Source organism: Lithobates pipiens, unplaced genomic scaffold (assembly GCF_037356315.1).
Source record: "Lithobates pipiens isolate NorthernLeopardFrog02 unplaced genomic scaffold, aLitPip1_a1.2 Scaffold_10, whole genome shotgun sequence".
NCBI classification, from domain to species: Eukaryota; Metazoa; Chordata; class Amphibia; order Anura; family Ranidae; genus Lithobates; species Lithobates pipiens.
The window spans coordinates 173,143,959-173,170,416 of NW_027507686.1; the positions used below are offsets into that span (position 1 = coordinate 173,143,959).

The following is a 26,458-nucleotide window of genomic DNA, read 5'->3' on the forward strand; positions in this document are numbered from 1 at the left end:
CTTAATATTAGGGCACTTGTCCAGGCATCCAGTGGTGTCCTTACCCGAGCCGATTCTTCACAGCCGGTTGCCTACTGCGCATGCACGAAGCACACTGAGTTTTTTGAATGGGCCACAACCTTCTGGGACCTATGACATGTGCCAGAAGGCTGCAGCAAACTGAGCCAGAAGTGGGAGCGGGTACCTGTCAAAACTGGGTACCAGCTACCCCCCCACTGAGAAGGTGCCAAATGTGGCAGAGGGGTGGTTGGAGGCAGAAAAGTGGAGCTTCCCCTTTTGGGTGGAGCTCCACGTTAAACTGACACAGTATCCTTAATTCTCCAAAAATAATTCACATGTACCCACTATTTAATGGTCATGTAATCCTTTTTCAATTAAAGAATCTCTTATTGTATTTTTCTGCCTCCTTGCTACATCCTTTGTGAGCTCACAAACTTCTCCTTTTCCCTCTCACATCTGTTTGGAACAAGCAGTGCACATAGTTGTGTACTGCTCTACGCACAACTACAAATCCCATAGTCCATCTCAGGAATGAGCAAGACAGGGTGGTTGCATTCCTACAGACAGTGGGACCATGAAGAAAGAACACAGCCACCCTCTAAAAAGGTAGTTGGGCGACAGCAGCAAAAAAAATACAAAAAACAATTGAATTTAGAGGAGGTAGAGAGCAACAGAAAGTTTTGAATTAAGAATATATACGGTTTCCATCTGTTACTGTCCATATACTTGCATCCTGGGCTAGGTAGAAAACTCTGACCTAGACTCCTTCTCCTTTAACTCCAAAGTGGTGCAGAGACCCATATTTGCAAGCCTATAAGGCAATTGTACTGAGATGGGTTGCTAGCTTTGCCCCTACTCTAAATGACTGGGATTTTGATATTTGCTACACTAACAGTGTTTGAAATAAATGACTTTCAAACAGAGGGGCACATTTAAAAAGTATCGTTTGTTATGGGAACGTTGGCTGGATGGGGAAGAAGGGCTCTGACTCTAGGAGGTTCCCTGTGTTGCAAATGAGCGGACAGGCCAACCTTACTTGAAGTTTGATATACTCGGTCATATAGTCTGATAATCTGGGCATGACTTTGGACTTTCCTATGCAATTATGCTGCCTCTACCAGCAATTGTGAGCTCATGCTGTTTAGTGGGCTGATTACTTAATTCTGCTCACAACCGTGCCTTTTGACTACATTCACAACTCTGTTTTGAATCGTGGACAGATTTTCTGCGATTTTGCATACAATTTCAAAGCACCAAGGTGTGAATGACAAATCATAGAATGCACATTTGAGATGCCATTAAATTTTAATAGCACCTAAAATTGCGGTGCGGTTCTGGCACGTGATAAATCGCACTACAATGGCGGCAGCTCACATCACTTTAAACGTGTCGCCCAAAAAAGTTCAGGAGCTACTTTTGGGCGATATGCTTCATGCAATTGGTATATAAAATACCTCTGCGCCAACCAACCAAAGAAATAGAAAAACTGCTGCGTACACTGAAAGAGGGTTTTCCTACCCCAAAAGAGCTCACTAATTATAGATAATAGTGTCGCGCAGTGTATATAGAGATTAAGAAAAAGAGAGGGAAGGCAAAGCAAGAAAAAGTGAACAGGAGGGTTAGGTATTCAGACTGTAGATAAAGAGTAGTGAGAAAAAAAAAAAGTGTATAGATGGATATAGACTTGCTTACTTAGTGTCAAAAAGTCACCTTTTAACATATATGCTCCACAATGAGAATAATGTGCTTTATGTATAGTATATTCGCAATCGTGAAATAGTATCTGGATAATAATATACATAAAATAGCAGCAAAATAAAATTATAGGCTAATATTTTATATAGTGCATTCCATTGTGTTAGCAGTATTTGCACAATGGAATGCACTATATAAAATATTAGCCTACGTTTTATTTTGCTGCCATTATTTTTTTCTTTTTGATATATTCAGTGTGGTTTCATATTTTGCACATTAACTCTGCACTTTGTATTGCATTTTTGCACATTTATAATTGCTGCTATTAGATTATGAGCATATGTATATTATTAGCCAGATACTATTTCACCATTGCTAATATACTATACATAAAAGCACATTATGCTCATTGTGGAGCATATATGTTAAAAGGTGACTTTTTGACACTAAAGTAAGCAAGTCTATATCCATCTATACACTTTTCTCTCACTACTCTTTATCTACAGTCTGAATACCTAAACCTCCTGTTCACTTTTTCTTGCTTTGCCTTCCCTCTCGCTTTTTCTTAATTTCTATATACACTGCGCGACACTATTATCTATAATTAGCATGCTTCATGCAACACGGGTAGCCGTGATTTATTGCACACAAAAAATAAAAACCCTAAAAAGCCTGTAGTAGTAGCTTCTTTGAGCTGCAGTGTACATGAGCCTTAGCACTATTTCTATACTGAGTATGCAAAAAGCCTTGAGATGCATGCATCTAGTCCAGATTTTCACAACCTTTTTACCCCACAAGGAAACCTTAAAATAAACTTCAGGTCTCGGCAAACCCCAGCTAATCAGTAGGAAAAATGGCCCCTACATAGATGGTCTGTGGGAAAAATGCCCCTTACACTGGTGGCCAGTAGGAAGTATGCTCCACCTGCAGAGGTGATCAGATTGCCACCTTTACAGAGGGCTAAAAACATCATTGGTGTCATGTCATTGTCTCTGCCAAGTAGTGTTGGACCCAGAACTATACAGGCACCAAAAGAGGAGAGGTCAATCAACCGCAGCTCAAGGAATGCATAGAAACCTCTGGGGGGAACCCCTGGGCTCCACGGACCCCTGGTTAAAAATAGCTGCTCTAGCCTTATCTCGATATGTTTACATTCATCCTTCTCCTCTTGGTGCCCGACATACCACAGAAAAGTTACCTGTATAAGCTCTTCCTTGGTGTCGAATTGTGTTAGAAGCACATTCTCTCCATCAGACACACGGGTCAGTGATATTCCCAGCCGCCCTGTAGCACATTCATGTGCATCATCCGGCAGGGTCTTGTACAGGCAGCTCCGGATTGTCTTCACCAGATTAAATGATGGATGCAGAGGTCCCAGAAACCGTTTTCTGGCTTCCTTAGAGACATCAATAATGTTTGCCCCAGCTTCCCCTAAACAAGAAAAAAAATATAACCCATATTAGGGTGGAGAACAAAAAGAGATCTAATAAATGGTAGAATGTTAAAGATCATCATAGCCTTGGCTGGCAATACCAGGCTTGGTTCCCTTTTCGCTGGTCTCTTACAGGTTGCTACAGTGCAGATAATCCCATTATGGTGTAAAATGCAACATCTGTACATGGTCGTGGGTGTTCTCTAGGCCTATAAAGTCTAAGTCAGTTGATATAGCTGTGCAGAATGCCTTGCCGTGGCAAGGTAAATAGACATAGGTTTGAATGCTTGAGGTTGGGGTGTTTTTGAATACTTCCCGTGGAGAAGGAGCTTCCATGCGTCTTATTATACTAAGCTCCTAGTGATAATATGAAAGGTCACCATTATAATGTTTAGTGCCAATGTACAAGCCTTTGCACTGTCCTTATGGATTTGTACATTAGCTGTTGAACAATATATAGCTGTCACATCTCTGGAAGCCTACTTGTATATTGTGACTGCCTTCATGTTTTTGGTTTGGGGTTTTTTTTTTTTTATTCAAAATTTCAGTTTTACTACAAAACGATTTGGAAAAAAAAAACAAAAAAACAAACATACATAACACCATTATGCATTACAACACTCTCTCATGCTATGAACTATATATCTAACTTATATACCCATATTCCTTACACGCTCTATGAGGCTATCCAAAGCCAAGTAGTGCCATAACTAGAACTGCCAAGCTGCATTTCAAATTTGTGCAGGGCCGTTCCTCATCTAAATTTTTTAATAATTCCAAAAGCTCCATTTAAAACAAGGTATACATTTTCCTAAATAGGATGCACAAAAATTATTATGTGCATGTTCCATGTAACAAATATAGAGGGAATGTGTGCAAAATGCCCAAGGAGAAAAAAAAAAAAATACCAAACACTGCAGATATACCACCAAAAAACCCATAATGGTCTTGTGAAAGGTAATGTGAGAGGAAATATTAGGTATGAGAGGAACCATTACTTTGTGGGCCCAGGAGCAGTTTATCCTCTGTTGCCTCTTGGAGTTATGCACATGGGCCCAAAAATACAGTGCCTTTATAGAGTATTCATATCCCTTGAAATTTTCCACATTTTGTCACGTTACAACCAAAAATGTACCGTATATACTCGAGTATAGGCCGACCCGAATATAAGCCGAGGCCCCCAATTTACCCCCAAAAAAACTGGCAAACTTATTGACTCGTGTATAAGCCGAGGGTGAGACATGCCTGTCCATCCCTGTGTGTGTGTCCGTCCATCCCTGTGTGTCCGTCCATCCCTGTGTGTCCGTCCATCCCTGTGTGTCCGTCCATCCCTGTGTGTCCGTCCATCCCTGTGTGTCCGTCCATCCATCCCTGTGTGTGTGTGTGTCCATCCATCCATCCATCCCTGTGTGTGTGTGTCTCCATCCATCCATCCATCCCTGTGTGTGTGTGTCTCCATCCATCCATCCATCCATCCATCCCTGTGTGTGTGTGTCTCCATCCATCCATCCATCCATCCCTGTGTGTGTCTCCATCCATGTGTGTGTGTGTGTGTGTGTGTGTGTGTCCAGCCTACCTTTGTCCCGAGCCTCCGTCCCGTGCCTTGCCTCCTTGCCTCCGTCCCGTGCCGTGCCTTGCCTCCTTGCATCCGTCCCGTGTCGTGCCTTGCCTTGCCCCCGTCCCGTCCCGTCCCGCGCCGTGCCGTCCCGTGCCCTCTTCGTCGGCGGCCATTGTAAAGTTCAAAAGCTGCGCCGCCGCCTTCGCCTGTGATAGGCGGAACACTGAATTTCCCAGCAGCCTGTGTTCCGCCTATCACAGACGTCGTATCATCCTCGTCCGTAGTACGAGGATAATACGATGTCCGTGATAGGCGGAACACAGGCTGCTGGGAAATTCAGTGTTCCGCCTATCACAGGCGAAGGCGGAGCCGGAGGCGCGGCTTTTGAATAGAATGGCCGCTGTCTGTCTGCTCGACACGCTGATCGAGCGGGCAGACAGCGATGACTCGAGTATAAGCCGAGGGGGGCACTTTCAGCCTCAAAAAAGAGGCTGAAAATCTCGGCTTATACTCGAGTATATACGGTAAATGTATTTTATGTGATAGACCAACACAAAGTGCCACATAATTGTGAAGTGTAAGGGCCGGTTCACACTGCGGCGCGAGGCGAGGCGACACGGCTCGCCTCGCCTCGCTCCCGCAAGTCGTCCCCATTGAGTACAATGGAACCGTTCTGAGAGGAGCGACTCGAGTCGCTCAGACTCAGAAAAAAGGTTCCTGTACTACTTCGGGGCGACTTCGGGGGCGACTTGCATTGACTTCTATGCAGAAGTCCTCTGCAAGTCGCCGCTGACCCCCCCTGCAAGTCGCGGCGAGGAAGTCGGAGACGCCTCGCCGCGGCTCGCAGTGTGAACCGGCCCAAAGACAAATGATTTTCCAAATAAATACATCTGAAAAGTGTGGTGTGCATTTGTATTTAGCCCTTTTTATTCTGATACACACACACACACACACACACACACCTTTTATTCACCAGGGACAGGAAAGCTGGTCAGAGTTGATGGGAAGATGGATGGAACCAAATACAGGACAATCTTAGAAGAAAACTTGTTAGAGTCTGCAAAAGACTAGAGACGGGGGCAGAGGTCCACCTTCCAGCAGGAAAATTACCCCAAACATACAGCCAGAGCTACAATGGAATGGTTTAGATCAAAGCATATTCATGTGTTAGAATGGCCCAGTCAAAGTCCAGTCCTAAAGCCAATTGAGAATCTGTGACAAGACTTGAAAATTGCTATTCACGGATGCTCCCCATCCAATCTGACAGAGCTTGAGCAATTTTGCAAAGAATGGACAAAAACCGTCACTCTCTAGATGTTCAAGGCTGGTAGAGACATCCCCAAAAAGACTTCCAGCTGTAATTGCAGCAAAAGGTGGTTCTATAAAGTATGGACTCAGGGGGGCTGAATACAAATGCATGCCACATTTTCCTCATATTTATGTGTAAAACATTTTGAAAACCATTTCCTTCCATTTCACAATTATGTGCCACTTTGTGTTACTCCATCACAGAAAATACCAATAAAATACATTTACTTTTTTTGGTTACAACATGACAAAATTTGGAAAATGTAAAAGGGGTATAAATACTTTTTCAAGACACTAACTGCCAATCCCATTTCTTTACCATGTGCTTATTGTATATTCTACATAGATATATAGATATAGATATATATAAAAAAAAAAAAAAAAAACTGCTGTGGAGACTGACTAAAAGCAGAAGACACTTGTCCCAGGAAAACCTTGTGACATTATACAACATGCCTGGGCTTGTTTATTGGAGTCTAAAGGCCAGCAATGCACCTTACTTAGCCTTATCCTTACCACGGCTCATCCGTCATGTAACCAAAGTCTGCTATAAGTTCTTTGACTTGTCATATTCTGCATCATGTATCACCAGAACACAATTCTGTTGGATCATACTTGAGAACATCTGAGAAACAAGCAGACTGGTGGTAACACAATTTTGGCCCCTCAGCTGCTATGGAAGTTTGGCAGACAATGGTATTTGTGACATAGGGATTGATTTACTAAATATAAAAATGAATAAAATATACTGTGCACTCTCCAGGTGCAGCTGCTCCATAGCTTAGTAAATGAGGGGAAGGGCTGCGGACGTCTATCACCCAATCATGTGAAATTTTTTAATTTTCCTTGCATGTTGTGATTGGGTATTCTTTGCAAAGTGAAGTTTCACCTCATTTTCTCAGCTCTGGGGAACTGCACTTGCAAAATGCATAGTCTATTTGCCTATAGTAAATTAACCCCAATAGTGTACACATATTTAATATCGTTAAAAAATAAGTACTATTAATAATAGGGAAAAAAATATTATATGTATTCACCCATATTTGTGAAAAGATAATGGACTTGGCAGTTTCACATTGCTCATGTCATGTAACTTTTGTGATTTTATTGCATAAATTCTTATCCATGTCATAACTGTGTGCTTAGTATTTCACAACTTTCAGAAGTACTCTTGCATATCTAGCATAATCTTGCTGAGCAGTGATATGCTCTTCAAAATTATTGTTCCCACTGGTGGCTGGGGGGGGGGGGGGGGTTAAAAAAAAAAAAAAAAACCCACACAGGCAGCTTCCAGAATTCTGACATTACAGCCCGATATGGCTGTGCACACGCAGTGTTTGAGGCAGTAAAGACAATTTCAATTTAAAAAAAGGGTTACTAAAACCTCAACAGTAAAATCAGTCTGTATATGCTTGTTATACTCAGTGTGGAACCTTAAAGTAGTTGTAAACTCTTGCAAACCACTTTGACCTATCGGTAAGCCTAGATTAAGGCCTAGATTAAGGCTTACCTGTAAGTTCAAGAAATATCACAAAATTTACAAAAATTACAAAAAGACAGGCACCGCTGTCTACGGCGCATGCGCCGTAGACAGCGGCGCACTGAGCAGGCCGCAGATCACTGCAATAATACTCTCGTGTCGGCACCCCCGTCATCGCGGCTCCGGAGCAGTGAGACCCGGAAGTCACTCCGGGATACATGGCAGCGATGAAGATGAAGACGGAGGACTGCTTCGGGGGCTTCGTTCTCAGGTAAGTTATTCATAATGAGCTAGTATGCTATACATACTAGCTCATTATGCCTTTGCCTTGCAGGTTGCATTTTTTTTTTTTTTTATTATTATTGCCTTTACTTCCTCTTTAAGGGATGAATCCTCCGCATTGTGTAAAAAAGCTATTTGAGCCTATCTTTTCTGATCCTCACCTTCTTTCATGGTCTCAAATCCATCTACTAATAGAACAGAGCCTTGGGGGCATTCAGCACATGCTCAGTTTGGTGTGTATTGCTAGAGTTTTTTTTTTTTTTTTTCTCTTGGGAGAGTGCATGTGATCAGCACAGGGCCAATCAGCACTGTCCAGACAGGGGCTCAGGGGTCCTGCAGCCTCATAGGACAGTTAGAGGAGAATGAAAAGTCCTCCTTCAAGCTTTAACCAGACACTCATAGAAGTCATAAAGACTTCTGATGAGAAAAAGTATTTAACAGTTTTTATTTACTACAATAATTTCATCCATGTTCTGTGTACTGTGGGAGACTAGATATATAGTGAATGCAGGGCCCTGGGTTTTGTAAAACGAATGAAAGTAGAAGACACATTTGAGGCTGCACTGCCCGCAGAATAGGGCATGAGGTATCATTGGTATAGCAAAGCAAAGGCTTGTGTACAATTTGTGAGCTTAAGAGGGGTGCTTGGAGTTGGTAGTAAAATCTGCAGCTCAAGTGCCCATGTGTAAAGATGCCCTACAAAGAAGTTATACAACAACGATATAGCAGAAAGATCCCCACTTTGTGCAATCATGCAAACCTACAAAAATTTGCAAAAAGTCCGAAATATAGGAATAGATCTTACATACACATCAATGTTAAAATGACAGATCAGGAGTTAACATTTGTAAATGGTCAGGATTTTATATTCAGCTCTGGCATGCCCAGGCATTGGAGTTAGTTCAGGGAACTGGCAGAGCTCCATGTGTGTACAGAGGGCAGGCAGAGAGCCAGGACTAGCCCCTGTGACAGCTAATCACAGTACCAAGGATTAAGGATTATGATACTCTGGAAAAACCCTTTAAATGTCAGTTGTACATAACACACACATTGTACCTTCATTCAGAAGAGCAGCAATGTGATCAATGTATATTAATAGGCCACAATTCTGTACAGTACATCTTATTCTCTGAGAGGTCAGCGTGTAGCCTTCTCAAAACGTCGCTACTCTGCATAATGTTTACACCGGACGGATGGACGTGGGACACACACCAGGATAGCAAGCAGTTGTGTCCCGTCTGAGAATTTCAAAAACGCTGAACAGAAAAAATATTTTTAATTCAACGTATTGACAGTTTATGCATTTCTGACCATAACCTTCATCACATGGCTAATAAACCTAATACTCCAACAGGAAGATCATATCATATTTCCTACTCTAGCCCCACCCTGGTGCCAACCCATGGCCCTTTGGAACTTTTTGTGCGGCCCTTGGGGCACCTGCAAATACTAATCAGTGTGTCCATATTGCCTTGTTATAGCAATGATTTCTAGCAGTCTCATGTAATATATGTCTCCAGTCTATGTCTCGGTCTCCTGATGCATTTCCACAGTCTCCAACTCCTCCTACACCATGTTCACAGTTGCCGATAGGCTCTTGCAGCACATTTTCAGTCTAACCATCTCCTATACCTGGGAGATGCAATTAGCGGACCTCCAGCTGTTGCAGAACTACAAGTCCCATCATGCCACTGGGTGTCATGCTTGTGGCTGTCGGAGTCTTGCTATGCCTCATGGGACTTGTAGTTCTGCAATAACTGGAGGTCCGCTAATTGCATATCCCTGTTCTATACCATGTCCACGGTCTCTGACCATCTCACACATTATGTCCAGTCTCAGACCATCTCTTGTATCATGCCCATAGTTTTTGGCTACATGCTGTTGTGTTTTCTGTCTTAATTTCATGTGAGGTCCTTTGGTGATGTACCTCTCTCTCCTCCCCCACCCCCACATATGAAGAAAGTTGACCATCACTGCTCTATAATATAACATTAATACAAATCCTCAGTCACACATGTTAGATCGCAACTACACAGTCTGGTTTATTAATGCCACTGAAGCAGCTTTAATACCATAAAGTGGCATGACAAAAAAAATAAAAATAATAAAGTCAAAAACATTTCTAAAGACTGGTTTATACCAGTTGCCATCCAGTGCGTTTTATTCTGCATCAAAAATACAGCAAAATGCATTAAAATATGCCCAAAGAATGAAAAGAACGCGTGGGAATGCTTCAAAAAACACGGATGCAGAAACGCATCCAGAACGCAGAAATTGCGGTGTGAACCAGGCCCTTTATCTTCCTAAAATGCAAAGTTTACTGTCTGTCAGACTTTAGGAGGGCCTGACTATGGTCAGTGGGAGTAGAAAATGCCTCAGGCTTGGTGGTCAGCAGAAGCAAAGTGCACATGTGCGAGGACAGCACAAGAGGAGGACCAGGACCTAATTTCCTGTGCACGAGTAAGCACAACACAGCTCTAATAGGTCCCAAAGGCAGAGCCCTTCAATGCATTACTCCAGGACTCTCTAAAATAGTGGCACTAGTGGAGGAGGACGCCACATTTAAGTTTATTTTTAACGACTTCCCGGCCGTATTACGTCATACAACATCTTTGGGTTGAAGTGGTTACATTGGAATGATGAGAGCGATTCCCTTCTAAGCAGAAGTGATTTGCGCGGCTAAACAGCCACGTGATCACTTCTGCAGACAGAGGAAGGGGGCCCTCCCACCGCCGCCTTTCCTAGGCTTTGCCATCCAATCGCGGAGCCCGGGAGCGATGCGACCAGCAGCACTACACCTAGAGCAAGGAACTGACATTGTTCCTCCCTCTCTGTGAACCTGGAAACCAGAAGAGACAAGGATTTGATCACGTCCCATTTCTGCTTTGTTTATCTGGTCGTTACCGGCCAGGGAAGCAGCCGATTAAACCGGACCTATCCGTGTCTGATCAGCTACATTGGAGCTCAGAGGAGAGATTTGGGGTCTCGCCATAAAAAGGAATGGTCATGGCCAATGCTTTCACCAGGGATGTTGTTTATACTTTGTGAAAGCAATAAAGTTGACAAAAAAAAAAAAAAAAAGAAGGGGAAGAGGAAGTTTTAAATAAATCTGTTTTTTATTTGATGCGTCCCCTACAACATAAGTCCAGCATGCATATGTAAAACAGTGATCGCACCACACATGTAATCATTTTAGCTCCACACCTCCTGTGTAACTCTAAACTGGTAACCTACAAAGGCATTTAAAGCATTGCTAATAAAAAAAATGTTTTTTTGGTACTGTAGTTTGGTGTAGTTCCACACGCATATGCAATTTTAAAGCGTGACATGTTAATTATCCATTTACTTGGAGTAACATCTTTTATATTTTAAATAAATAAAAAAAAAAAGGCTGTGTCATACCGTGAGACATAACAATTTGCAACAGGCACCATTTTGTTCTCTAGGGCAGTAAAGGTGAACCTTGGCACCCCAAATGTTTTGGCACTACATTTCCCCATTTCCCCATTGTGCGCAACTACACTGTAGTGCATGAGCATCATGGAAAATGTAATTCCAAAACATCTGGAGTGTCAAGGTTCACCATCACTGCTCTAGTGTCTCTGCTAAATAACCTATAAAAAAAAAAAAAAAAAAAGAAAAAGAAAAAAAAAAAAAAGAAGAAGGGGTGGAAGAAGGATATAGGAGGTACAATGTGACCGATTTACCAAAGCATATAGGCTGTTGTCTACAAAAAGGGATTTTTTTCCCTTAGATACAACTGTTTTATTTCCTTTAGATTTACCAAAACCTTGTAGTGCAAGGGCCTGACTGATCGCATGCAATTTGAAACTTTTAGGGTCCTTTCACACGGGGCGGATCAGTTCTGATCCGCCCCGTGGATATCCATTTGCTCAGCGGGGATCACTCCGTCGATCCCCGCTGAGCAGGGAGATGACAGATCCGTCCCTGCACACTGCGCAGGGACAGACCTGTCACAGCGCCGCTCTCCCCTATGGGAGATCGGATGACGACGGACCGCAGTGCCCGTCGTCACCCGATCCGATGACGGATGGAAAAATAGCTTTTTCCTCCGTTACACTTTTTCGGATCGGAGCGGGTCGGATGTCAGCGGACATGTCACCGCTGACATCCGACGCTCCATAGAGCTCTATGGAGCACCCGTTCAGGTCCGCCTGAAAAACTGACAGGCGGGCCTGAACGGGACGCCAGTGTGAAAGGGGCCTTAAGGTTTGATCTCATATTATATGGTTTTGGTAAATCTTAAAAAATAACAACAATAATAACAATATGTATATAGTGTGTATGGCCCAAAGTGAATAAAATGAAGATCTGTAGACTCCCATCATCCAATCAGGTCATTTCTCTTGCACATTGTTGGGTATTTATTGCTCACTCTAGGCTTAGGCTGTTCACTTTGCAAGGGAATTTCTCCTATTTTCATTTAATAAATCAACCCCAATGTCTTAAATGAAAGCTATTGTAGTTGTATTTTAGAAAGGTATAATCGTTAGATAAGTATGTGAAAAATGCACTCAGGAGAATTCAGCACATTTGCTTTTATGTCAACAGTCACATAAAGCACAGTGTAAACTCAGAGGACAGATAAGCCAGTCTTTTTTAGTGTTAAGGTTTCCATTCTATGGAACAGAACATGCTCTGTAAACATTTCTAGGAAGCCGAGTTCTTGGAAAGTCACCGCCTGCACTGGCCTCAGGCCAAGACCTGATGTATTCAATGTAAACATCCAGCAAGTCAGAAGCCGAGCCATTACCAGCCCGTCCAATACAACATACTACCCTACACCTATAGTGAGCGGAACCAAACTTCTAAACACCAATCTAATTGCAGAGAAGAGATGCATTTAAAACCACAACTTTAGTCTGACCACAGATAACCGTCCTATCATTTACAGAATGTTCATATGCTGAAGTATAGCAGATTGCACATTAGATATACACATTTATAGACTCCTACCTACAAATTATTAGCATGTAGGAAGCTATAAATGAGTGAGATCACAGCAATCAAGTCATTTTCATTGTTGTGACCAGTCAAAATAGTGTCATTGTCCTACTCATCAACCAATGGCTGACATTTGATCAAAGGACCTTTTATAATGCGTAATGTTTAGTGCCTAACCTGCTCTGAGCTGTACGAAATGCACAGACTTTGATCTACATGGGCATTCAGAGAAAAAAGAAAAAAAAAAGATGAATATATGCAGTATATACTTTCATGCAACACTGAGTAACGCCAAACATAAGTTATTGATGGTGCCAATAAATTAAGGAAGAACTAAACTGTATCTGACCGCCACAAACTGAGAACGCGATTTAAAGGCAGAAGTCACCCAAGAGGGGAAGTTATGCTCATTTGCCTTCCCCCTTTACCATTTGGCACTTTTTTGACAGGTACCCACTCCCACTTTCGCCTGGATCTCCATGACAAGCCGAGCAGGAGCTCACACACCCCCCCCCCCCCCCCTCACCCACAGCCTTCTGGGACACATGACAGGTCCCATAAGACTGTGGGACCATTTACAAAGCGCAGCCTACATGTGCAGTGGAAATAAGAAGCCGGTGCCCAGACCCAAAGCACAGTGAAGAATGGGAGGACAGCGCTGGACCCTTGGACCTATATTAAAAAAAAAAAAAAAAAAAAAAAAAAAAAAAAAAGCCAACAGCTACAGTATTTGTAGCTTCTGACTTGTAATTTCTTTGGTGGGACACAGGCGCCTCAAATTCATTTTTAATATTTAAAGCAAACTCACTCATCCATCCGTGTCTGCATGCTTTCAGAAATAACTTTGAAAAACACCCCCCCCCCCTCCCCAGCATTTTTAGCTGGGGCCATCTTGAGTAAGGGCAGATGATTCATGTGGCATTTACTTCCTGGAATCTATCTATCTATCTATCTGTCTGTCCTTAGCTCTGGCATGCAGGCAGGAGTGCTTAGCTGAGAAAATCCCTCCCCCTCTCCTCCATACGAAAGGGGGGAAAAAAATGCCCATGAAGACTCCTGGAGTGTAGGACATTTTGGTCTAAGCCAGAAACCAACTGAAGAAACATTTTTATTTTTTTTTGTTTAATATAATATACCTTCCTATTTACTAATGCAAGCATCATAAGGAATTTAAATATTGTTAAATTGAGAGAGTTAAGTTCCACTTGAACACACTCAAGTGCACCTGTCCTCTTGAGGAAACCTGTATGTTACAGGTCATATTGACCAATCCATGGGGATGAGCCTGGAGTCCATTACTATGAAATTGTAAAAGATGACCAGTTGTCTAGGCACAAAAATTATCTCATTGCAAAAAGTTACCGTATAACACTTTTTTCCCCCTAAAATCAGGGGGAAATCGGGGGTGTGTGTTATACGCTGATCCCCCTCTGTTGCTAAGGCTTTCTGCTGCTCCCGTGTATTTTCGGCCGCACTTGGCGGCTTTCGGAAAGCCGAAAGCTGCTGAGAGTGGGCGAAAATACCCAAAAGCCGCAGAGAACTACCGGCGCCATTTTTAAATGGCAAACGACTGACAAGGCTGCATACGACTGACAAGGCTGCATTGATGGGCATTTAAAATGTAATTTTTTTTTCCTTAAACTTCCCTCCTAAAAGTTTTTTTCTTTTAAATTCCCTCCTAAACTTGGGGTGCGTGTTATACGCCGGCGCGTATTATATGCTGATAAATACGGTAACTCTGGGGTTGGATTACTAAAGGCAAATAGGCTGTTCACTCTAAACTGTATTGCACTTTCCACCGTTTTTTGTGAATATGGTGCAATTTCACTTTGAAAAAATCCAATCGTGTGCAAGGAAAATATAAAAAAATTAAATAAATTTATTTAAATTAAAATTTTTTGCTTGCACATGATTGCTCTGGGAAAATTCCTTTATGAAGTGCCTTAAGTGAAATTAATCATTCTGTGTTATCCAACTACTCTGAAAGTCATCAAGTTGGGGGAGATTTACTAAAACTGGTGCACGCAGAATTTGGTGTAGCTCTGCATAGTAACCAATCAGCTTCCAGGTTTAATTGTCAAAGCTTAATTGAACAAATTGAACTTAGAAGCTGATTGGTTATCATACATAGCTGCACCTGATTCTGTGTGCACAAGCTTTAGTAAATCTCTATTTTGTAACTACTGAATTACAAAAATATCAGGCAGTTGTAATGAAGGGGATCAGCATACTTTGTAGAATAGCTCCATTATGATTCTCAGCTGGGGGGCTAATCTAGATTTGCACCCCTCTTAGCAGATAACAAGGTAAAGCCACTTAAACCAAGCTAGATAATCCATTCCATTATGCAATTTCTTGTGGAATTATTGAAATCCATTATATTGAAACTGTGTGGCCAATTCATCACAAAACTGGATGTCACCTGAGATACTCTGCATCACTATTTGGTGTTTAAAGTTTGATTTTTCCATAGTCTCTACACAAAACTAGTAGGCACACCATGTTCATTAACCAGATATTTGGCATCACTGTCCGAACAGCTTAGAGGATAACAAACATTACTTATGCCTCTCATTGACAGAATGTCTCATTGTAGAGGCATGCGTTATTAGCCTTCTCCCCTACTGCCTACCTCAGGAATTTGGAGGAGCACTGTAAACTGAGCTCATATGATCAGGAGTAAGAAATAAACAACTACTGAGACATTACAACTGTACTATGCAGTACACAGAAGCCAATTTGACATTAATTATTAACAGTACAACGTGTATAGTCAATGCGCTAGTGGTAAGTAGCCTAGAGTAGACAGGTTCAAGAAAGAGGAGTTCTGATTGGTAGCTATGTGTTACTACCAGGAGCATCATAGACCATCACACTTGGGACATAAGCTTTGGGGTCCAGCAAATCCTAGCCGGCTTGAAGGCAGTGCTGAGCTAAGCGATGTTTTGCACAACAGAGCCTGCATAGTTCCTGTGCTGATGTCATCCATCACAGCCAGAGCCAGTGAGACGCAATGTCTTCCACTGACCACCAACATGAGAAGCCACTCCTTCCACTGACCACCACTGGGAGGGGGCACTATTCACACGGACCACCAAATAAGGGAATATTACTCACACTGATCAGCAATGTGGGTGAGCATCCTCCCACTGACCATCACGTGAGAAGGCTCTCCCCCCACTCAGCACCAATGCGATATGGGGGGGGGGTGGGTGGGGCACTACTCCCACTGAGCACCAATGTGATTGGGGGGGGGGGGTCACTCCTCCCACTGAGCACTAATGTGACCGGGGGGCACTCCTCCCACTGACCATCACATGAGAAGGCACTCCCCCCACTCAGCACCAATGTGACGGGGGCAATGGCAACCAGCATGAAGGATAATTTTTTCCACTGACCACCAATATAGGAGGGCACTTCTAGACTGAACACCAACAATGTTCTTCTCCATGACCCAATGTAAGGAGTAACTTTTCTGCACACTAAAGAATGTTTAACTCCATTTCTTTGAGAAGTAGGGGTATTAAAATACACAGCATGCATTCTAACGCAAATCATGAATGAATGTTCCCATATTTCTTCCTAGAGAAATACCTTTAAAAAAGGTGGCCCTAGACAGATGCAAGTTTTGGGTGGCCGATTTAGGTGAATTCTCTCCATGTGCTCCAATATCCTGAGCCAGACACTACCAGATAACCAACGTCAAGGCAAAAACTGTGTACTTGGTTACATTTTACATCCGCTATAGTTCTTCCCCAGGATGAACCTGTACTGGGAGTCTCAGCCAATAAATGCCATTACAAGGCATATTCATTTCAGGAAAAAAAAATTTTTTTTTTTACATACATGCAATAATACCCCCTTTGTGTATATGGCCACTGTTAAATGCAAGTCAGAGTTCTGCTGTATATGAATTTTCATTGGCATGACAGAGTTAAAGTGCCTCCCGTTTGTTGTCCTGGCAAATGTGCAAACACAACTGTGTACTAGACATTGTGTTCTCAGTACGGGGTGACAGGAGTTGCCGTGTGTCACAACACGCATGGATCTCTCTCTGCCAAAGTCACCACAGGGTGACCATTCCTATCTCAACAAGAATATTCTCAGCTTTATTCAGTGTGGATTTGTCAGCATGTAAAAATTATCATACGGATAAAAATTTCAAACCTCTAACTCATGAATTCTTATCATTAGAGTATAACGCCATGTAACGGCATTCCAATAACTGAGCAAACCCAACCCAAAGGAATTAGTCACTGTGTTGTAATTGTATGATGAAGCACTGGCTTTGTAAGACATTACTCTATGGGCATACAAAATGACATTCGTAGATCCCTGTAATTAGAGAGACATAAACTTATGAGTATCGGTGTAGTGCCTTTCATTTCCATGTACAAAAGGCTTCCTCCTCCGCTCATGACTATTATCCTGTATAAAATCCTTCACTAAATTTCCTGAATAAGATGTGCTGCAACCATGAAATTCTGCATTATCTATGGCACATTCTTTTTTATAAATAGTTTATTAGGTTTCTGAGGAATATATAGAAAGTGCAAAAAACACCAACAGAAGAGAACAAAGCAAATACAGTGCAATAAAATAAGCAATCAAAGGGTTACATTAGGTGCTAGAACACTGCAAGATGGCACAGACTGGCATTTAGTAAGGACATCAGGCAATACCATACAGCGCGTAGACGCATAAATACAAATGATCATAGAGAGAAGGACAAACCTCAGGTTGCAAAGAATACAAAGAGCACTGTGGGTCCCTTTATTTAGAAGAAGGTAAGAAAAAAGGTAACGCGCACAAAAGGAGGTGAGGAAAGAGGGAGGGTAATCCTAGATGAGTGAGGAAATGATGGAAATGGGGGAAAATGAGGAAACGAAAGAAAATAAATGGGGGGGGGCGCAAGGGAGAAAAAGGGTCTGGTAAAATAAATAAATAATGGGCTCGAGCAACAGCACGGGTAGTATGGGGTCAGGTCTGTCTTCCGTGGCCCTCCCCACCCTGACTCAGAGTACCAGCCGCCACTGGTTACCTATAAGGATACCAAAAAGGCACGGCCTGAGCTCCAGTGCATCATTTCACAAAGTTTGGAATGCCAATACCAATTATGGTGCATTCCATGTTTAATTTTAAAGTTCAATGCATTATTATGAATGGCCACTTCCTCGCCGTTAACCAAAAATAGATTAAAATTAATGTATCCAACTGAATACGACCAAAGTTATTGCAATTGTTAGATACCATCAAGATTAATGCAGTGTACACACAACTGGACTTTGACGAACTAGGTTCAACAGTCTTCCCAACGGACTTTCGGCGGAGTTCCGACAGACTTGGCCACACACAAAATCACACCAAATCCGACATATTCGAATGTCATGACGTACGACCGGACTAAAATAAGGAAGTTCATAGCCAGTAGCCAATAGCTGCCCTAGTGTCGTTTTTTGTCCATTGGACTAGCATACACACGAGTGGATTTCTCAAAAAGGAACTGGGTCTAGTGGAGTTCCGGCGAAAAAAAATTTGAAACATGTTCCATTTATAAAGTCCGTCAGATTTTGACAGCAAAGGTCCGATGGAGCCCACACACAATCGAATTGTCGGAAGGATTTCAGACCTTTGCTGTCGAAAAGTCCAGTCGTGTGTACGCAAGCACTAAAAAGCCATATGTGTGCAATTAAAGATCATGGCAAATATCACATGCATATTAACTTAAAACATCACTAAACCAAACCCACAACCTCTCAATAAATGCTGTTCATACCACCGACCCTCGCCAAGGTTGATCCTGCTGATCTCCACCTTCCATTTATGTCCCTTAGACCCATTTCACATTGAGCCATGCTGGGCATCAGAGGTAGAGTGGCGCTATTCGGCCACTAGCAGGGAGGTTTTAACCCCCTGCTAGCAGCAGAAAAGGGGGTTAAATCTGCCGGCGGTATAGCAGCGCTGTCCCATCGGTTTCAATGGGCAGGAGCGGTGGAGAAGCAACTGCAAAAGAAGCTGCTGGCAAGACTTTTTGTGATGGCCTGCCAGCGCAGCTCCCCAGTGTGAAAGCACTCTGGCTTTCACACTGGGTTTGCAGCTGAGGCTTTTTTTTAACAAGTGACCATCAGCAGAGGACTAGAAGCTCCTCCTGCTTAGGTTTCTCTGCAGACAGGCTGGGAGAGAGCTGGGTCATGTGACAGTTTTATATCGATTAGGAAAAGGGTACTTGGATGGGTTTTTCCATTAAAATAATTACAGTGCCATCATCCACATACGGAAATAGAAGGGACAATGTAAATTAAACTGGGTGTGTTTAGTATCACTAAGTGATCGTACCGACAAGAAATGTTCAAATGTTCTTGGTACAGGTAATGCATTGCTAATAGCCAAACAAGCCAAAAGTGATCTCATCTGGTAAAATGGTGTCATGAAATATCCAGGACATATGGAAAGAGTCTTAAAAAGGACTGTACCACAACCAAAATACATTTGTATCTTGGGTACATGGCAGAACATCTACAATATCGGAGATGATAAATTCCAGTTCTTGGGAGCAATTTGTAAAACAACTCAGAAAAACTTGGTTGAAGAAAAGAAGTGCTTATCTCAAGATCTGATTGATCATTTGATCTGTAACCACTTGCCGACCATCGCACACAGATGTGCGTCGGCAGAATGATACAGGCAGGCAAATGGGCGGCCCTTTAAATTTGCAGCTCATCAGGCATGCGCCCACTGTGGGAGCGTGGCCGCGGGAACGTGATGTTCACCAGCAGCCCGCGATTGCAGTGTGGCAGGGCAGAATGGGGAGATGCCTTTGTAAACAAGGCATTTCCCTGTTCTGCCTTGTGACATGACAGATCTAGAGCTGCCACGACGAGGCGACGTAATCGATCCCGTCGACTACAAAAATAAGTCGACGTGCACGCAGGGCGTCAAAGAGTCACAGTGCTCCCTATCTCCCGCTCTCCTCCGTGCTGCCTTCCCCCTCTCTTCTCCCCCTCCGTGCCGCCGTCCCCCTCTCTTCTCCCCCTCTGTGCCGCAACGGATCGTCACCGATCCGTGATCCGAACGGATCACCTGCCGCGCTCTCGGCCTTAGGAGAGGCCGCGGCTTCGGCCTAGCTCCGAAGCGGCGGCCATCTTTCTACACCCAGGCGTTTACAATGTGATCGCTCCGACGGAGCGATCACTTGTAAACAAACCGGCGTCATGAGATGACGCTGGTTTCTCTCTCCCCTCTCTGTACTGATCTGTGCAGTGGAGGGGAGAGGTCGGATGGAAGCATCCATCCCACCATACTCAGCCCATACTCTCCAATACTCTCAAGGTTATCCAAAAGGACAGACAAATTAATCGTTAGTTGCAGCTCTACGGAGATCCACTGCTCCTTGTCATTGGGAGCAGTGACCGTTGTCAGCAGGGACGTCTTTAATATTGATTGGACCCTGGGCAAAACATTTCTTCGGACCCCCCCCCCCCCTGCAGTTTTGCTCTGAGACAAACAAATAGCAGTTAGACTCAAAATCAAATCAGTTTACTGAATCAGATCAGGCAGCTATTGCGATTGATTGCCAGAGGTTAGTGCTTCATTACCGCTCACTGGTTAGTTGCTAGAGGTTACAGCACATGATTTCTGCTTGTTGATTGGTTGCTAGAGATTACTGTGAATATGACCTCAGAGGGGCATGATGTACATATGAATGCCGCCGACCACCATTTACATGAATGCTGATAATTTACATGTAAACACAGGGTCTGCATGCGAGTCATCTGTACACAACAATAGGGCAGAGCTGGGCAGCATTAGTAGCAGCACTTCACACTAAGATATCGGGACATATCACAGGACTAAAACCTCAAGGGGTGAGGAAATTTCAACCAGGATAGTTGCCAAGTATGAAGCAGCTGCTTTGGGCCCCACAACAATGACAGGGCCCAGGGCAGCTGCCCCTTTTGCCCTGCCTTAAACACCTGGCTGTCATGTCAGTGGTAGCCCATCCCTCCTACAATAAATAAGCCCAATTAATACTAGGGATAATATCTTATGTGTGTTGTTAAATTGTTTATTCTATTTGTTCATAAAAGAAATTGACCCAACTTGCCATTGTAACACTTGTCTAACTAGCTCTATATTTTTCTCATCTCAAGTGGGTAACCCATACGAAGATCCAGAAGAAAGAAAAATATTGGGATACCGTTGGTTGCTATGAGCTACTACAGTACTACTATACATTGTAGTTAACGGTAAATCTTACAGCTCCCATAGAGTTAGTTAGCTATAACTTTTTGCAATGTACAACATGCATATATTCTATAAACAAAAGAAAGATTACTTAGAATAGGCTCAAACTGATTTTTACAAAGCATTTTTATTTATTTTAGAACATATGCAAAAGCTCATTCTCATACATCTTATTTCCTGCTGTAGGAAATATACTATGGTTGGTTTATAATGTGGCAATGTTGTGGTTATCTTCCTGTTATCTGAGGCTTAAAACTTTTTTTTTTTTTTTTTAACCTAAAAAGGTTTCGACATTAGTTGTATTTTATTACCAGCACTAGAGCTGCGACAGGCACTCATCAAGAGGGATGACTATGCTGGTGCTTTCTGCCCATGTCCCCCTCCTATGAGTGGAGGAGGTGGACCTTTAATTTATCCCCCATCTTCCATTCACAGATCAATTTTAATTTATGGAAGCTATATTAAAGTTTCTATGAATGTAGGAGGTGAGCAGATAAGCGTCTGTCACAGGTCAAGCGCTGGGAGGACTTCAGATTTATACTAGGGCCAGCCCAAGAACACTTCACACTAGGCCTGATTTTTTAGAAATGTTTTACCTAATCTTAGGCTTTACATATCTTGATAAAAGTTCTACTGTCACTGAACAAAATTTTCCAGATTTTTAACTTTTTGTTCTAAAACTGATCTTCCTAATATTAACAAAAGAAACCATAGGAAAAAAACAAAAAGTTTCTCTATACTAGTTTTATATATTTTGTCATCTTGGTGGCGGTGGGCGAGTTGGTTGGGGTTGGAGTGAGAGTGGTGCAGGAAATTTAAAGCGGACCTTAATCTCAAACTAACTAATTTAGCCCATTTTCCTCTCCCCATCTCACAACTGATTATACGTTTTTAAAAAGGTGTTTTTTTGTGCTGCAAAAGCAGCACTCCTGGCCTAGGCGAGAAGGGCGTTTGTGCCCCACCTGCCTGGATTCTGCATGCGCCACTTTCACAGCAGTTCTGAGCATAAACTGTGCTCAAAGAAAACTATTACATTACCATTATGTAATCACATAGTAAGAATGGGACACAAAGGGGGTTATTTACTAAAAGAAAATCCACTTTGCACTGCAAGTGCACTTAAAAAGTGCACTTGGAAGTCAAGTTGCTGTAAATTCGAGGGGGAAAATGAAAAAAAAAAAAAAAAAAAAAACAGCATTATAGCTTGCACATGATTGGATGATAAAATCAGCAGAGCTTCCACTTATTTCAGATCTACCCCTTAGATTTAGAGCGACTGCACTTCCAAGTGCAAAGTGGATTTGCCTTTCGTAAATAACCCCCAAAATTGTAATTTTCATATTTAATACCTTTAATGTGCCTACAATGTCAAATAATTTGTATTGATAAAAACACTGAAATGAAATTGCTTGATTATATTAGAACTTGTGATTAATTGCATCCTCTCTATGCCATTATTTCAGCAACTGTACTCAATGCAATTGAATTGGAGCATTTGGTACTGTCCAGCAATAGACGGACTAAAATAGCACATGCCATTGCCTCTCATGATTTCCTATAAAGCCAACAGATCCTGGGAACTACTGTAGGATTCGGAACATGCTACAGTGCTCAGTTGTAGAGCTTGGCTTGTTATGCAGCACCTCAGGCTGTAGCAGAGGTATGAGGAGGAGATACGGAGAGGTTACTCGAGTTTAATGACCGTCAGTTACCCTTGCAGACAGGAGAGAGCAGGCCTCCATCCTCCTCACACAACAATGGCTCACATGCAGCTCTAAACACTGGTTATGTTACATTTAACTCCAGAGTGGAGGCCGCTGATCTTATCACGTACCTTGTACACAACTTGTAGTAGCAGGTTTCCTTAATTACTGAAGCATGTTAACTTATAGAATATTAAAGTGGTAGTAAATGCTTTTACACCACTTGTACCTACAGTAGGGTTGCCACCTCATCCCTTTAAAACTGAACACATTAATTAGACAGGTTCTGTGGCCAATTAATGTGGTAATTAAACTCACTTGGTGCCTTATCTGCATTAAATTAGCCTCAGAACCCGTGCAATTCATATGTGTTCGGGTTTAAAGGGTTGAGGTGGCAACCCAAACCTACAGGTAAGTCTACAATAAAGCTTACCTGTGGGTACTGTGAATATCTGATTCAGAGTGCATGCAGCCGATGACATCACCACTGTATGTGCTCTGAAGGTCCGGCTTACAGTGCTGGACCTTCAGAACCCGTGTTGTAAATGGCGACTCTGGCACGCATGTACAGGAGCAACATCATCATGCCTCCAGCCACTGATGTAGCCGGAGGCCGCAAACCCAGAAGGAAGACCGGAGGGGGGGGAGAGGTCAGCCCTCAGCGATGACATCGCGGCACTGCAGGGCTTCAGTCAAAGGTAAGTTTCTCATAATCTGCGATGCATACTAGCAGATTGTGACTTTGGCCTGCAGGGAATTTTTTCTTTTTTTTTTTTCTCTTAGCCACCTGCAGTTTACTACTGCTTTAAAAAAGAAAAAAAAAAAAAAAAAAAGTTTATTTAAAAGTGGAACTAAACTTACCTCCTCTCCAACATTATGGGTTCCTCGTCCATGCAGGCATTTTCTCCCTGGGTGCTCGCCTTTTATTATTTTATTTCCATTGGTCGCCACATAATGATGTAACTCCGCTGTATGCACATGAGGACAGTGGGGGCGATGCACGCAGAGCTGAGCAGCACAGTTTATATTCCGCAGAAGACGGCAAACAAACAGGTAGATGCATTTTATTGCACATCTGACTCATGTCTCTCCTGTGATAATAGCTTTCCTGCTGGCAGTCTGTTGTAAAAAAGCCTTTAGTTCCACTTCAAGGTTTCTTTCACACATGCGGTGAAAAATTAAAAACAGGCAGTTGAACCCCCAACTACTGACCTACAGCCTCCCTCCATGGAGCTGCAGTGCCTGGGAGAGGGAATGTGTGAGACACAAATGGAGTATTTTACTGCAGAAGAGTTAGTTATAGAAAACAGTGTGGAAACAGTTTGGAAATAAAAAATAAATTACCAGGTAGTCTAAGGTTTTAGTGTCTTTGAGTGGGTATGGTATTGAAATTCTGGGCCCTTGGCTCATATTTTGCACCAAGGCCCAGAAGTTGAGCTATGCCACTGTAGAAAATAGCTTGTCCGTGATAGAAGATTATGCTTTCATCTCAGAAATACTGTTGTTGTAGCCATTTGTTTTGTCCTGAATTTTTATTTCTGTGATAGCATAGTCTCCTGGTTGATTTTAACCCTGCTAGCAGCCGAAGAAAGGGTTAAAAGCTCCTGCAAAGTGCCACTGTTGAAGCGCTTTGGCATTGCTGCCCACTGATTTCAATGGCAGGGGCGGTGAAGGGGTGGTGTATACACCGCTCCTTCACCGCCCCAAAGATGCTGCTTGCTTACTTTTTTTTTTCCGGTCCTGCAAGTGCAGACCCCAGTGTGAAAGCACTCAGGCTTTCACACTGGGCAAGCTTGAGAGGTGTTTTTCAGGCACTTTACAGGCGATATTTTTAGCCCTAAGGCGCCTGAAAAACGCTTCACTGTGAAAGGGGTTTTAAAGTCGTTGTAAAGGCTCAAGGTTCTTTACCTGCATGCATGAAGGTAAAAAAAAAAAAAACGGTGTGCAGCAGCCACTCTTATACTTACCCGAACCCCATCTCAATTCAGCAATGTGCACGAGAGCAGTGGCTCTCTTCCTCCTCATTGGCTGAGATGGTCAATCACAGCTAGTGAGACAATGAGGAGAGCAGTAGGGGGAAGATGCCAAGCCAGGCTCCAAGTGTGAATGGACAGAGCAGAGGCTCGGGAGTGAACCTGCTTGCTATGGGGGAGCTTGGCAGGATGGAGGGGCCAGGAGCGCTGGTGGGGAGAATGAGAGGAGGATCAGAGCTGGTCTGTACAAACCCACTGCACAGAGAAGGGGAGTATGACAGGTTTGTTATAAAATAAAAAAGAGGAGCCTGCCTTTAAAAACATCACTTTGGCTAGGCAATGCAATAGTCCATAGAAACCTGTCAGCCTTCTGCTTTTGAAATCAGAGTTGTGTAAGGGTGCATTTTGCACATGACTTTTAGCCAAATAAATTATCTTGCCAGGAAATGGCCTGCACCACACTTATGAGAACACTGTTGCGCTGAAGTGTGCCAAAGTTCAATGGGACGTGGAAGTGGCTGCAAGTTTACAGCTTCTTTCCTTCCTCTATTTGTGACAAAAACAGAACAAAATAATCTTTCCTTTCAAATCATTCCTTTAAAAAAGCGTTAGTCAATAGAAATATCAGTTAATTCTTACACAGGCTGTTAACGTGTTTGGAATCATAGGCCTACATTTGGGGCGGAGTCCTGGAGGAGGGTCAGTCTAGCTTAAGACCCCTTTTACACTGGGGCATTTTTTCCATGCGCTTTTGGGCTAAAAATAGCTCCTGAAAAACACCTCCCCTTCAGGCCCAGTGTGAGACCCCGAGTGCTTTCTCAGTGGGGCAATGCACTGGCGGGACGTAAAAAAATAAATAAAAAAAATAAAAAAAAATAATAAGCAGCATCTGGAATGCACAATATCTTTATTGTGCTACTTAAATAATTTTATGTGAATTTTGCTCTGTATTCTTTTTGAAATCTGGAGACAAAAAGGGTGCATTTTTTTTTTGTACAGGAAAACAGTCAATAAAAATTACAAAAATAAATAGCGGCCAAATCACGAACAGAAAAATAAGTAAAAAAAAAGGAACATAACTTACAAGTCCATTTGTTAGAAGCTGTAGTAGGAGGATTATGGATGCAGTACAGGCGGATGATTGATAGCTCCTGCCCCTCCATTTATAGATCCGGTTTCAATCATGGAAGCCTTTTTAATTGCTTCTATGAATAGATCAGCTTGAAGGAAAGGCACAGTGGGACCCTCTAGATGAGGAATCAGCACAAGGGACACATCCTACTGACTGCAAGTTATGTCCCTTATGCTGATTTTTTCTGTTTTTGATTTTGGATGCACTTAGGCTTTAACACACGTTGATGTGCATAATGACATTCATTGAAGCACATTTATTTCAATGGAAAGAGCCAAAAATACTAATCCAGATGTAAAACTTCCCATAATATGACTGAAGACAGTAGGGGGTGGGCTCAATATCAATCTCAGTCTGAAACATGCAGGTTTCTGACAGGTTTGCAAGCATATTTAAACACAAGCGCCAAAATCTCATAAGCTTGCAACGTAAAAAGTAATTTTCAAAACAATTAAATTTGCAGCTGTCATTAAAATAATTACATAGTTAAAGCCTAAGTGCATACAAATTATTTTCCAAAAGAATCCTTAGGATTCAGTCACTGAAAACTGTCTCCCAACTGTCCTCACGTGTCACATACAGTAGGAGTCTGATGAAGGTTAAAAAAGTGACCATTCCATAGATGCTGAAAAGTGGGAGCTATGCTCATCTTCTGCCCCATTGGTCTCAGTATCCGCTTCATACAA

At 42.6% G+C, this 26,458-nt stretch overlaps 1 protein-coding gene across 1 annotated transcript in view; it reads right to left on the bottom strand.

Moving 5' to 3' along the window:
* Positions 1 to 26,458, bottom strand: part of PNPLA2 (patatin like domain 2, triacylglycerol lipase) — a 74,424-nt gene that overhangs the window by 37,901 nt on the left and 10,065 nt on the right. The window contains exon 3 of the mRNA XM_077459890.1: positions 2,894 to 3,126. Within this exon, the coding sequence (XP_077316016.1) occupies positions 2,894 to 3,126 (233 nt within the window). The remainder of the gene's footprint in view (positions 1 to 2,893; positions 3,127 to 26,458) is intronic.